Consider the following 14276-nt stretch of genomic DNA (forward strand, 5'->3'; position numbering starts at 1 on the left):
GGCGACGAGGAAGATCCCGCTGTTCAGCTTGTGGAGGAGCCGCTCGTTCGACCAGTTGCCGACCGTTCCGCCGATCAGCAAAGCCCCGAGTTACTCGAAGGTCTATTCGCCGCAGCTGACCAGGAGGCACGGCAAAGACGGGGAAAACGCCCAAGACGCCCCGTGGAGGTTCCCCGCGAGGGGGATGAGGGAAAAGGCCGCGTCCCTCGATGACATGAGGCCCGCGACTCCAGAGCGGCGGGAAAATCAGGAGCTCCGACGCGAGGCCGCGTCGCCGGCCTTGCCGGGCGGCAGAACTCCGAGCCCGAGGCAAGCGTCGAGGTCTCCGAACGGGTGCCCGCAGAGGGTGCCGTCGGGACTCCCGGCCGACAAGGATGGGAGAGGCGAGACGCGCGACCTGCCGGCGCCAAGAGAGAAACCGACGGAGGGCGACCGGCGCGACGGGTCGACGGCGGCTCCGGCTCAGCCTGGAGCTGCCGCCGTGGCGCCCTGGAGGCAGCGTCCCACGATGGCGAGGAAGCGGCTCGCAGGGCAAGGACGCAAAGGGGTCCAAGGCTTCGGAAGCGAAGGTTCCTGGCGACGACTCGAGGCGGCTCGGCGGAGTTGAAAGGCCGTCGATGAAAGTGAGCAGCTCGGCGGTTCCCGCGGTCGCTTCTCGGTCACGCGTGGACGTGCACGCAGGCGCGGAGTGGGGCTCGGGCGGAACCGGAGAGGGGATGACCTCCAGCGAACCGTCGACATCCGGGAGGCAAAGGGACACTCTGCCCGCAGCAGCTCAAGCCGAGGATAAAATTGACATCTCCCCAGAAGGTCATGCGAAGGCCGTCCACGCCCAAAAGCGAACGCCGGCTATCGATGGTGGAATGCCGCCGGGGCAGCAGGAGGCGGAAGCTATGGATGTGGTGGAGCAGGGAGCGTGGGACGATGATCAGAGGCTGTCGAACAAGCGCTTTGCAGAGCCCAAAGAGCAACTCGACGAGAAGAGGAGGAGAATCGCCGGCGCCGTGCCCCAGGCTGACGAGAATGCGGGCCTCGCGTTACACCCTTCAGAAGAACGCTTGGATGTGGATAGAGGTACGTTCACGGACGCGTTGGGGACTCGTTTTACCCGTGTGTTCCTCGTGTGAAATAACGTCGTATTGTTGGGTCACTCTAAAATATACCATTATTTGAATGCATTACATTGCACTAATACACCATCAAGTTGCGTGACAGCTTCCATAATTAAACATGCAACGGAATGACGTCTTAATTCAACTGTAATTGTAATGTTTTTAAATAAATCTATTAAGAATTGAGGTCAAAACGGCGAAGGTAGCCCTATGCCCAAATAAGCATCGGGCGTTTGCTCATTTCTGTTTGTGTCCTGAGCGAGCGGTGGAAATGCCACGTTGCTGCGATGGTGATTGGTCTTTAGCCCATGTGCGAATATGTCTATTCATAGCGCAGCCGAATGTGAACTTCCCACCAAGCGGTGCTCAGTTTACACACCCTAGAGGGTGTGATGGACCGAGTTGACCTGGGTTGAGATTCGGACCGTCACCCTCAGAGGCCCGTTGCTGCCACTCAGTGACTCTGCATCACGGCAGCACGCAGAGCCGTCCCCTGTCGGGTAACTGGAGCAGCGTGGCTTCACCGCTTTAGATGTTTTCCGGATGGTGCTGTTCGCGTCAGGGAAATGGACACCCCAGAGCTACCTCGGAGTTTCCGTCCAGTGACCACCAGGCCTACGCCGTAGGGGCCGGCACTTTAATCCCACGAGCTGCGAATTTGGCCCAAATGTAGCGCAGAACCAACTTGTGAGTGGCGGATTTTCTTTTGTGGGAACAAAATATTTGACCAGACTAAATGACCTTGATTTGAAGCTTTCGTGACTGCAGGAATCCATACTCTTTGATTCTTTTGGTAGAGTCACGTAGGATAGAAAATAAAATAAATCACGACGTTTCGGTCGCAACACAAGCGTCCGTCATCAGGTGAGAAAAGGCCTATCTCACCTGAAAAGCCTTTTTTATTTTATACCTACGTGACTTTCCCGAAAGAACCAAAGAGTACAGACTAAATGCCGTCAACTTTCCACGCGCCTGGCGACTTAGTCTAGTCCGTGGGCAGCCGCCTCCATTGAACCCAGGGGGGACCTCTGCGGGGTCGGGCTCAGCGAGTGGGCCCCCCGCTTGACGCGCTGCTCGTTTGCCGGCAGCCTCGGCGCGGGTCCCGGCGGGCTACGCGGCGTCGGACGAGGAGTACTTCAGCTCGGTGGAGGACTCACGAGCGGGCGCGCGAGGAGCGGGTGTCCTCTCTGACGAGGAGGAATACTTCAGCCCCGGGCCGAGCAGCCGCCCCACGTCGCCTGCCAGGGCCCGCACGCGGCCCCCCGAGTTCCAGGTTCGTCTCCGGTCGATGGCAGCGGCCACATTTCCCACGTCCATCGGGCTGACGAGACGTCTCCGGTCGATGGCAGCGGCCACATTTCCCACGTCCTGGTCGAGACGTCTCGTCGGCCCGATGGACGTGGGGATGCGTCGCGCTTGTGGTGCGGTGTGAAAGTGCGTCGCGTGTGAAATGTTTAGGTGGGCAGGTAGGCGGCTCGTTGAAGAATTGAATAAGAAGGAAATGCACGCCACACGCAGCTGTGTTAATTTGGGATAGTTGGGGTGGCACAATCAACCGCCCCATCAGCGATTCATTGAATTGTCACAATTCAGAGTCACAGTTCGATTCAATAATGTGTTTTTGACATTTCTCTGAATAATAGCTCCTCTAGTGGCTGCAGGAGTGATGTAAACCAATTTCAATGCAACATGCGAATGGAAGAAATTTAGATATTTTTTTCACACGTGCGATTGAATGAATTTAACGCACACTTAAAGAGTTTCTATTCATCAATGAGCCTATGCATTGATACAGATACCGCTCTGACGTAAGCACATCACAAATGATAAGATGGATAAGGTGTCCCACCGGTGGGTGAGCGTGCGAGCGATTCATCCCACACCTTGCGTGCATCGGTGTGGCTCACGGAATCAACTGGCGTGTCACTGCGCTCCGTATCGCAGGTGGAGATGGCGGACCAGGAGATCGCCGAGGGCCATGACGCCTGCTTTAGGGTGAACGTCTCCGGGGAGCCCGCGCCGTCCGTCTCGTGGTGAGAGACGCGCAAGCGGACAGCAGCAGCTGCACGCTCACCTCGGCTTACGCACCCTCACTTAGAGCGTCCGTGCTCATGTCGAGCAACCTAAGGCCAATACATGATTATTCCTAACTCGTAAAATCGTTCATGTAAACTGGCAGGCTTTACTCATTTGTGAAACACAGTGTCGCCACGACAACGGCATGAGTGCCTGATGTCCTGAACGAGTGGTTGGTTGAAGACTGTAATTGCATCGGTATGTTATAGAGCCCTGCACAGGCACACACACCTGCAACACAGAATTTCGGAGGCAAGAGTTGGTGGATCACACAAACATTGAGATGGCTTTGCAGCAAATGTCTTTATTACATCTGTGTGGGGCCGTGAGTGCGATTCCCTCTTCCCACATGCCAACCACTCACGAAAGAGGATTTAGATGACAGAAGATGGCAAACCAGACAGCAATCATGACTGAGTGGCATCCGGCTCAATCACTGTGAGAGTTACAGCCTTCTGAAGGCCGCTGACATGGATTTGAAATGTCTCCTAAACGTAAGGTACAAGGACAACGTGTGGATCCACGAGGACGCTCGGCACCACGTCCGCGAGGAAGCGAGCTCCGTCTCCTCGCTCTCCGTGCTCCGGGTGACGGCACCGGACGCCGGCACCTACAGCTGCCAGGCCGTGAACACGGCCGGCATGCGGCAGTGCCAGGCCCGCCTGGAGGTCACAGGTGAGGCCCCTCGCCTTGACCGGCCGCTCACCTGTGCGTGCGACAGAGGTGTGTCAGTCCACGCTTACACTGGACTCGCGCTTTCACAAAAATTTACAAAGGTCCTTGTGGAGACCCCAAAGCAGCTGGGGGCAAGAACTCTATGTACTGTATGCTGAACTTCTTTCGCACAGTACGTAGTCAATCGTGCTCATCGGAGGTGGGTGAGCGCAACAATGAACTCGCCGACCTGAGTTTGATTCCTGGCCACGGCTAATGTCATTTGGCGAGATTTATCAGAATCCGATCGTGGTTTTCCACAAATAAACGAAGTGTTTGTTGCGCCGTGTGCGCGCGTCAACGTTTCACTGTCGCCGGTTGCGGTGGTTTGCGATGTCCAGCGAAAGCGGCGTGGGAGGAGGGCGCCGTCCCGGCCGCCACCGCCCCGGAGCTGCCTGCGGACGCTGACGGCGACGAGCACGGCGAGTAAGCGACACCAGCGGCGGCATCGCTGCACCTACAGTGTTACAGCCCGTGGTCTCTCCACTGCTGGATAGTAATTACAAATTAAATAGTGGGGGCTCCCCACGCCATGATTGTGATTGGGTTTTTACTGCCGTGTCAGTGTTTTGTTTTTATGCACTGTATATATATATTTTACCTCTGGTGTACAGCGCTTTGAAATTGCCAGTTTGAAAGGCGCTTTATTAAACTGAGTCACCGTGGCCTTTTCCGAAAGGACGAACCTGGGGCGGATCCCGGAGGAGAGGGAGTCGGACCCGGAGCTGGGGGTGCTGCCCGATTTTGCTCGGCCGCTGCTGGACCTCGAGGTGGCCGAGGGCGCCACGGCCACGTTCGAGTGCTTCGTGTCCGGCCACCCCAGGCCGGCCGTCGCCTGGTTCCGCCAGGGTCAGCGTGTCGAGCCGTCCAGTGGCGTGCTCATGGAGGACGGTCAGTGTCGTGCTCCTCGCGCGTACGCATGTCCGGCGCGTCGTGTACGCGTCGCGACGTCACGTCCACGTCACAGTGGCGAGTTGTTAACGACCTCGCCTGGTATGCAGGAGGTCGTGGCTTTGATTCCGACCCTGACATCTGCTGCTGTATATTTGTAGTGTGCGTGTTTCTCTCTCCCCATGGTCACGTGTATTTTTCCCCCACTCCTCCAGTTTTAGAGTATTTGGCTGCTATAAATTTCGTTGAGATATTATTTGTGTCCAGGTCACTTCTGAAAAAGAGCTTTAGTGCTCAGTGGGCCTTACGTGGTAAAATAAAAAGAAGTTTCATTTAGTTGTACATGGTGATGAACGGTGCACGTACAGCCCGAGATCCCACCAGAGAGCTGTACAGCAAAAACCGTGAACACTAAAAGTGTTTGTGAGCGCCAATTCGTGCCCTACGCACATCCACAGTACATCCCTTTTCGTGGGTCCACTGCTGGATGAGGGGCCTCCCCATACCAATGTGGGTCGTGAGGGTCATTTGACCATACTTCACCATGCTGGTCAGTGCGGGTTTGGTGAAGGCGGGGAGTGTAGAAGTTGGGGCATAGTACAGTACAACAGTGGGTTTTGCGTGACCACCCATCCGCTGACGACGTGACCCTGCAGCAGCCTACACCACCTGTTTTGCACGTGACGGTCGCCCATCCGAGCGCCATCCAGGCTCGGCCCCGCTTAGCCTCTCTCTGAGACGTGCCGAGATCGGACGTGGGCCGTGTGCTCTGGTCCTGGCCCCTGCGCTCTCGGCATCTTCGCCCGCTCTCTCCGGCCTCTGCGTCCGCAGGCAGGGACGTCTCGCGCCTCATCTTCCGTGCTGCCGAGCCGGCCAGCGGGGGGGTGTACAAGTGCGTCATCTCCAACAGAGTGGGCAAGGCCACCGCCTACGCGCATCTCTACGTCCGCGGTGGGTGGCCCGACGGGCCTTCGAACGCCCGACGTCAACGCTTCAGACGTCGCGATCGTGTCCGGCGCTTTGCCAGCCCCCTGCTGGACTCAGGACTCCTCGTGCCATTGTCGTTGTGAAGTTGTGATTGGCCGTACTCCACCCTGCTGCTCGGTGCCGGTGATGTTAGCCATGGCTGGGGATCAAACTGAAGTGTGCAGCGCAATGCACGAACCATGACAATACCGCCGCTAGTGTAGATTCAGTGTGTGAATTATGCCAAGTAGACAGGGCAAGAGTCTAACTGTTGATACTGAAGGCCATGCCAATTATCATCTGTGTGTGTGGCTCCGAGCGGTGGTGCAGCGGTTAGCGCTACGCTGCGCTACGAGCCCGGCGACCCGAGTTCCACTCCCGCTCACGGCCAACACCGGTGACGACAATTTCAACCGGTCCTGGGCCTCACCTAGGTCGACTCAGCCTCAAATGAGTATCTGGCGCGGTGTTTAAACATCACCACTGGGGAGACAAAGGCGACCGGATGTGGTGCTGGCCACCCACCCCCTCGTGTGCCGTGCCGGCCTTCAAATGTGCTCACTAACAGCACTTGCCCCAACGGTCTATTGAGGCTACACGGGGGATCTTTGTCTTTGTCTCGTGGCTCAGAGCTGAGTGCAGAGCTCCCAGAAGTGGTGCCCCTCGTGGAGAGCGTCACCAGCCGATCGGTGGAGCTCTCCTGGCACGTGCCCAAGAAGATCCACCCGTCGCTAGGTGACAACAACCTGGCGCGATGCTTTAGGGGCCGTCCATAAATGACGTCATGCACCTAGGGGGGGGGTCAGACATTTGTGACGATGTGTGACGAGGGGGGGGGAAGTTTGAAAAATGTGACGTCACATCAAAATGCGCAACTTTAAATAAATATAGAATTGTTATAACAACACTAATTGTTATACCAACACTCCTACAACATCAGAGTGCAGCGCCACATTAAATATGCACTACAATGACAATAGTTTAAAGCGATTTGAAGCATGGTTTATTTTCAAAATGGAAAATGGTTTTGGGGGGGGGGGGGGCAGAGCTTTGTGACGTCATATTTGAGGGGGGGTTTGACTTTTTGTGACGCCGTGTGACGAGGGGGGGGGGGGGGTCAAAAATCATCCTAAATCGCGTGACGTCATTTATGGACGGCCCCTTATCAAGCAATTCACGGAACTAGAGATTTTAAAAGACGTACGGGTTGAGTAACGACTTTAAGTAGTAATGAGCCATAGCAACTAAACCTGTAGCTGTAAATAAAAAAAAATCACAAACCCAACAGTTTCATTCTTAGCACACAATACTCCTGCATCACATCAAAGAGGAGTCGCTTCAGCTCACATTTTGAGGTGCCGCTCGGTGTGTAACCATGCATCATCAATCCTTCCTATGAAATAGTTTATTACGCTCCCGGTACACGCGTCCAATGAGACGTGTGAAAATAAACTATTTACAACTAAATCCAATCGTGTATCAATGTCACGTTCAGGCTCACGTTTATTCCGCACGACTTCAACGGAGAAACAGTAGAACTACACAAACTCCCTTCTGAAGCCCTCTCGTGGCCAGCAGACCTCGACATTGACACTTAGTTCCCGCCCACATTGCTGCCGTACGCAAGAACAGACTATAGAATTCAGGCTCAAAGGGTACAGAGAAAACTCCGTGCAAGCGACAGAATTCACGCAATCTGTACGGGCACGAAGCATCGCGACCGCCCCCCGTTTCCCCTCGCCGACCCGCCGCGTCGTCCTCGCAGAGCCCGCGGCGTTGACCTACACCGTGGAGTGCCAAGCCGAGGGCCGCGGGGACTGGAGCGTCCTGGAGTCGAACGTGGGCGACGCCGGCGTGACGCTGGAGGGCCTGCCGCCCGGGATCGCTCACTCCTTCCGCGTGTCGTGCGTCACCCCAAAGTGCTCGGGGCAGCCGTCGCGGCCCACGGCACCGGTCACGCTGCCGCATCACGGTGGGCGTGGCGCGTCTCTCGTCAGCGCGGTGCCCCCCCTCTTGTGACGCTCGTGAACACGTGATTGAAACGCGTAGCGAGCGAGCTCGTGCAGCTCGGTTGCTCTCCACGTGTTTTTGGACACCGCCGACCGCCGTTGTTTCTCTGTCGTCGATCGCTGTTATTTTAGTTGGGTATCTATAATTGGATAACCTTGTGCTCTATCGCAATTATAATAATAGTGATGCAATTTATAATGTGCACAATTATTCGGGAAATAAATGACCGTAAGCCGCGGGTTCGGAGCATCGGAGTATTGTCATAACCTCGGGTAAGGGGGCTGTGCGGAGATGCTGACGTGTAACCTAGACCCGCCTTGCCTTTTACATACCCCCAACGATGCCCACGGATCTCCACGCATCGCGGATTGGGTTCCACGACTTCATCTCACGCTCCGATCCGAGTTACCGTCGCTATCATTGTCCCTGACTTATAGACGCACGTAGTGCCCTTTGCGAAATCAAAAAGCGAAACGAGTAGGCCGAATGAATATTTTGCAAGCAACCGCAAACAAAATATAGAGAACGCCGAGGCGGGGGAGGACGTTGCAATAACGCGTTGGCTTGCGAATCCGTGTGTCCTCAGCCCCGTTCCTGGAGGAGCCCCCGCGGTTCCTGGAGAAGCCGGAGCCGGTTTACGGCGTCGAGAACGGGCTCGTCAGCATCGGCTACACGCTCAACCACGTGCGCGCCTCCGTCTCGTGGACCAGGTGCGCCGCGCGGCCGCGTTATCACCGCGGGGATTTTTGTGCCGTGACCCCGCCGGCTCGTCGTTCGGGAGTAAAAAGTCTCGGCGAGCGTGGTTTTTTTTTTTCGGGTTGGGCCGCGTGTCGAGCAATTTGATCGCGCGAGTTCTCGCCAAGTGTGCTGCTGCTGTGGGCGACTTCTGGAGTTGAATTGGGTTCGGTTATCAATCCCCACATCACTGAAGCCGACTCCTTCCTCAAATGCCCGCCGGGAAAAGCTTGGGAGAGTAAATGCTTGGCCCACGCTTGGATTGCGAACGATCGTGGAAACGTTGCATTGGCCAAACTTCCCCAATATGGAACTCTCCTGAAACCGAGACCTGACACCTTTGGCAAGGCATGCTGGAATAAAAGTAGATGGCTAAATTATTATTCGACAGAGCAATTGCCAGGAATATTTTGGCTGTTTTTCTAATCGCTTTTTTTGGCAGCTTCACTGACGACGCATTAAATTAGCCAACAGAGGTGATTTTTGCTCACCACGTCTGCCATCTTCCCAAGTACACGTATAGATGTTATACTGATGCTTACAGTCTAAAATGGAAAAAGTCTCTGTATATTTTCAGAGAAGACAAGTGCGTACACTCGTGCATAGGGTTTCGCGGTTGTGCTGCCGTTGTTCGGCGCAATGTCCGACGTTTCACTCTACGTGCCGGGAGCTCCATGAGCTCTGCGAGCTGCCTGGCGCAACAAATCAGAAATTCACTTCCAGAAGCCAAACGTGGACCAAACGTCAGACATCGCGCCGATCAATGTGCGGTACGACAAGACAACGCAACGGAGAGCAGAGAAAGATGTTCCATTTTATTCAAATATTTGTTGTTATTGTAATTACGACTTAAACTTGCAGAGAACCGTTTCTATGCAATGGAGCATACAAGACAGCTGTCATTTGCATGCTCTTCTCACAATCCTGTACTTGGAGCAATAAAACTTTAGTTTTTTTACGTAATTAGATGCCAAGATAAAATATATTCAAAGTTTTTTTTTCTTCTAAGATTGAAATATTCTAGCGACATAATATTACATTCTTAGGAGCAAGAATTGAAAAGTTACACAAATTTTACATGAACCACGTCAGTCTTCTATTCCACTCCCACCTCTTCGGTATCCCTATCTATCTATATATACATCTTGCGAACTACGTCATCCACCCACTCAAGTCCATTCAGTGTTTGTTACACGGAAAACCCCATTTAGCCAGTTACCCAGCTAGTTTCGGTGGCAGCGGCCCACAGCCACCAACAACGACAGAGTCACTGTTGGGGTGGCGGAGAGGAGTCCAGCCAGCAACCAGCCAGGAAACTTGGGCGCCACGGTGGGCGAGATGTTAACTACCTCGCCTGGTGTACAGGAGGTCGTGGGTTCGATCCCAAACCCTGACGCCCGCTGCTGTATATTTGGAGTTTGCGTGTCCTCCCCGTGGTCGTGTGGATTTTTCTCCGGGTTCTCCAGTTTTTTTCTCCACAATTAGAATCAACACGTGTTTAGAGTATATGGCTGCTATAAATTTCCACGCGATAAGCCACTTGGTTGAGCTATCATTTGTGGCCAGGTCGCTTCTGAAAAAGAGCTATGTAGCTGGTCAGTGGGCCTTGCCTGGTAAAATAAATAGTTTAGTTTTAGCTTTACGTGATGAACGGTGCACGTAGAATATTTTTTTCCGATCAGCAGTACGATTGTGATGTTGACGGATTGCGACACCGTCCTCTGGTCGCACGGAACCTTCCGTGGACGCCCGCAGGGACGGTGAGGCGGTGCGGCTGCACGCGGGCGGCTACAGCGTGCGTGTGCAGGAGGAGGACCGCTACCTGCTGCAGATCCCCGCGCTGGGCCGCGCGCACCTGGGCGAGTACGTGTGCGTGGCCAGCAACGACCACGGGGAGGACCGCTGCGCCACGCGCTTGCAGCTCGCAGGTGCCGGCGGGGGGAGACACGCGGGCGGCAGAGTCTCTGCCACACATTCACCTGACTTCTTGCTAGTGGCCGTGGTCGTGGTGGTGGTGATGGACAGGCCTTCCTTTTTTGTTGATGCTGATGGTGGATGTAATGTAATGGCCCACCACGTGCTGACAATCAGAGGCTCCTCCTGCACTCATCGTCGTCATCATCATCGTCTTCTTCATCCTACTTAGGTTAACGATGGCCGTATCTCGTGTATATCCTCCAACCCATTGGTTCCCATCCTGTGGTCCACGGACTTCCCAGGTGCTCCCCAGGGCTGTGGGAAGCGCTACAATTCTTTTCGCACGACACCAAATTATTTTCTTGCACAACTATTTAGATGAATCTATACAAAGCAAGTTACTAATTTGGCTTTGTAATTAGCATACTTCTGTAGTACTGTTAATATTGAAAAATAATTTATAGGCGCAGGGGCGGTCAGTGAAAATCGGTGTGGAGAGTTGCCGCTGGTCCAGCGGGTCGAGAAAGGAAGGTCGCGGGAAGCACTGCTCTGACATGCGTTACTCCCCGTGACCCTCAGATCCACCGAAATTTGAGGACATCATGGAGGACGTGCAAGTGAGGCCAGGCGGCACGTGCAGCTTCACCGTGGTGGTGGACGGGAAGCCAACGCCCGACATCCTCTGGTTTAAGGTACAAACACCGCCCGAGGAAACATTGTTTTGTTCATAGTCATTTAATTATCCAGCCAACATAGTACACGTCGTGTAACATTTACAATACTGTTATGGGTTAAAATACTAAACAAATCAGAAAAAACTTCTATTGATATTATACGTTCAGTAAGGCAGCTTCGCCATCATCACAATCATCATCATCGAGTTAATCCACTACTGGATGAAGAAGGCCTCCGCTAGCGGCCGCTGCCTCTCGCGCTCCTGCGATGAGCGATTCCAACACGGCTTGCAAAACATAAGGCTTGGAAAGAGAACTTAATATTTCAAGTGAGATTCTTTTTTTTATTACTTTTTCGTCATTCCATTCCGTGACTCTATATCTGCATTGCAGCTTTAAAATCAGATAAACACATTCTTGTAAAATAAAATAAAAAAAGGAAATGATATATCCCATTTCAAATAATTCTCGAGGTGGCCAGGTGGCTCAGTGGTCAAAGTACAAAGCAGCAGTGTAGAGTTGATACTTTCAGCCCAGTATTGCAGTGGATATATTTCGATCTACACCTAATTTGACACGTTGCAGCCCTGGAAGTTAAATATATCGCCATAACTTGCCGTGCAATTAACGGTACTGTCAGAGGTCGTTCTACGGTATCCGCTTCCACGGGCCATCCTCTGACACGAGGGCTCGCTGTCGTGACACGACTCCGACAGTACCAATAACGTTGGGGGTGGGAAAAAACAAAAGTGATCTTCATTTGCCGACCGTCACCGCTCTGCCCAGGACGACGCGCTGCTGGCGGAGAGCGGCCGCGTCTCGTTTGCGTACGACGCGGCCGCGTGCTCGCTGGTGCTGCGCGACGTGACGGAGAGCGACCGCGGCGTGTACGCGTGCGTCGCCAGGAACGTGGCCGGGGAGCAGACCTACAAGGCCGAGCTCTCCATCCCCAAGGGTGCGACGATTTCCCCCCCGCGGCACCATACGCCGCGCTCCTTTTAGCGCATTCCCAAAAAGCTAATTGCAGAGAAAATGTGTTTAAAACACACACACCCACAGAAATGTGTACAATTCTGCGTGCTTTTGCGTGCTTTTTGAAACTCGTGGTTTTCTGGCCTACACTATTGTTCTGCTACGGTGGGGGTTCTCGTCAGTTAAAGGTTCCATTGGGAAAATGAGTGTGTGGGAAATGACCATCGTGCTGATCTCTCAAATGTTCCTGATCCTCTGTTGCGATGTCGGTAGCCAAGGGCGAGATGGTGGCGGACGAGCAGGAGCTCATGAGGAAGATCAGAAATCTTACGGATTACTACGTCGTCAGGGAGGAGATCGGCAGGTCAACTCCTTTCGTCTTTACACACGCATTATTATTCTCGTTTTTGTTTTTAATTTAAACGTTCACCAAAGCATACATCTGATCGAAGTCGGTAAATTTTTTGTGGCAAAAAAAAAGGTTGTGAACCCACGCAATTCCACCACCGCCATCTCAACCGCAACCACCCTAACCACCACCATCGCCTCCACCGCCACCTCCACCTCCTCCTCGACCCGGCAGGGGCTCATTTGCGGTGGTGAAGCTCGTGGTGGAGAGGGGCACGGGGAATCCCTACGCCGCCAAGTTCCTGTCGTGCCACGACAGGAAGCAGGTGGACGCGGAGCGCGAGCTGCGTGTGCTCTCCCTGCTCGACCACGATCGCGTCACGCGACTCCACGACGCCTTCCAGACCGACCGCAAGCTCATCCTCATCACCGAGCTGTATCCACGCTTCCGCTTGGGTCCAGCGGTGAACACGAAAGCATCGATGGATCGTAAAGATTTGGGAGAGTCAGTGGGTGACAAGATATGTGGCATTTTCGTCTTAATATTTTGCCCATAATATGTCAAAAAATATCGAAAGTGATTTTTTCTAAATATGTCCAAAAATATAAAGTGTAATTTTTCCTGCTAAAATCAGCATTGAGGCATCGGTGCTCATCTCCCGTTTACACCTCTGAGCCAGTGGACGAGATTCCACGTTCCCATGGCGTGAGCGAGTCTATTGATAGGACAACCACCGTTGATCCAACCAGCGACTGGGACTGGAACTCGCGGCCGCCCGTTTGCAAGCCGCTCGCCCTCGCCGACGAACCACCTGGCCGGCCTTGATACGAGCGTCCTAATTGGGTTGAACAGATGAGTAAACGACTCGGTTGCTTGGCCTGCGACCCTCGCGTTTCCACGCTTACTCCGCCGCATAGTGGCGGTGGCAGTGGCGGTGGTGGCGGCGGCAGCGGCGGGTAGCCGTGAGCCCAAGCACGTGTGCAACGATGCGGCTCGTACCTCGGTTGATGTTTTACCCTTGACGACCGCGATTGAGCTGCTCCAACGAAGAGCTGCTGGATCATCTCGTGAAGAAGACGGCGTTCACCGAGCTGGAGGTACAGCACCATCAGCCACGAGGCCTCCACCCTCTCAAACTCCCTCTCTCTCTGCTTTAATGTCTCTCTGCAGCCCCATGCCTTCTCGCCTCCTTCATTGCTTCTTTTTTCTCCTTGTCTTGCTAACTGCCTCCCCATTCCCTCCCATTTCCTCCGTATCTCTACGCTCGGAGACATTTGTTACGCGATGGGCGCATTACACATGCGAGTTGTTGTTGTTGGCTAATCACTGTTCTCCAGTGCAGTTCATGTGGGGTCGATGGGAGCGAGTCGTGGCTGCTCCGTGCTCTCATTCCGCACCGTACGTAGCCAACCGCACCTCCGGTTCGCACGGTTGGCTACATACGGTGCGAAAGAAGTTCGATGTACATGCAACACACTTTCCCAAGAGATTTACTCGGAGCTTGTGCTCGCTTTGACAGGTTCAGCCGTACATTTGGCAGCTGCTGGAAGGCCTTGACTACCTCCATCGGTCCCGCGTCCTCCACCTCGACATCAAGGTGAGCGCAGCTCTCGTGCGGTCACCGCCCGGTGAGGGTGGAGGTCGGTGGAAGGCGCTGTGTGCTGGACGCGAGGGGGTCCTTGGCCACCCTCTTGCGACCGGGCGGCCTCACCGGCTGTCACCCTCCACAGGCCTCGCAGTGCCGCGTCGCCTCTCGTAACTTGCCGCAATCGCCGCCACGATCTTTGCCGTCGCATCACCACGACCGCCTCAATGCGCCGCCGTCGTTGTCGCTGCTGTTGTTGGACTCGATTTATACCC

General features: G+C 54.3%; 1 protein-coding gene across 1 annotated transcript in view; it reads left to right on the forward strand.

Annotated features, from left to right (window-relative positions):
* The first annotated feature begins 241 nt into the window (after positions 1 to 241).
* LOC133345317 (uncharacterized) overlaps positions 242 to 14276 on the forward strand; it is a 36661-nt gene continuing 22626 nt past the window's right edge. Inside the window, exons 1-17 of the mRNA XM_061555978.1 lie at positions 242 to 1074; positions 2201 to 2385; positions 3057 to 3145; positions 3688 to 3863; positions 4244 to 4328; positions 4582 to 4793; positions 5625 to 5744; positions 6390 to 6494; positions 7525 to 7731; positions 8356 to 8479; positions 10260 to 10432; positions 11001 to 11113; positions 11882 to 12050; positions 12341 to 12431; positions 12651 to 12851; positions 13453 to 13513; positions 13936 to 14013. Of these exons, the coding sequence (XP_061411962.1) occupies positions 375 to 1074; positions 2201 to 2385; positions 3057 to 3145; positions 3688 to 3863; positions 4244 to 4328; positions 4582 to 4793; positions 5625 to 5744; positions 6390 to 6494; positions 7525 to 7731; positions 8356 to 8479; positions 10260 to 10432; positions 11001 to 11113; positions 11882 to 12050; positions 12341 to 12431; positions 12651 to 12851; positions 13453 to 13513; positions 13936 to 14013 (2889 nt within the window). The 5' untranslated portion in view covers positions 242 to 374. The remainder of the gene's footprint in view (positions 1075 to 2200; positions 2386 to 3056; positions 3146 to 3687; positions 3864 to 4243; positions 4329 to 4581; positions 4794 to 5624; positions 5745 to 6389; positions 6495 to 7524; positions 7732 to 8355; positions 8480 to 10259; positions 10433 to 11000; positions 11114 to 11881; positions 12051 to 12340; positions 12432 to 12650; positions 12852 to 13452; positions 13514 to 13935; positions 14014 to 14276) is intronic.

Source organism: Lethenteron reissneri, chromosome 21, assembly GCF_015708825.2.
Source record: "Lethenteron reissneri isolate LAM-NWPU_2019-01 chromosome 21, ASM1570882v1, whole genome shotgun sequence".
Classification (NCBI taxonomy): domain Eukaryota; kingdom Metazoa; phylum Chordata; class Hyperoartia; order Petromyzontiformes; family Petromyzontidae; genus Lethenteron; species Lethenteron reissneri.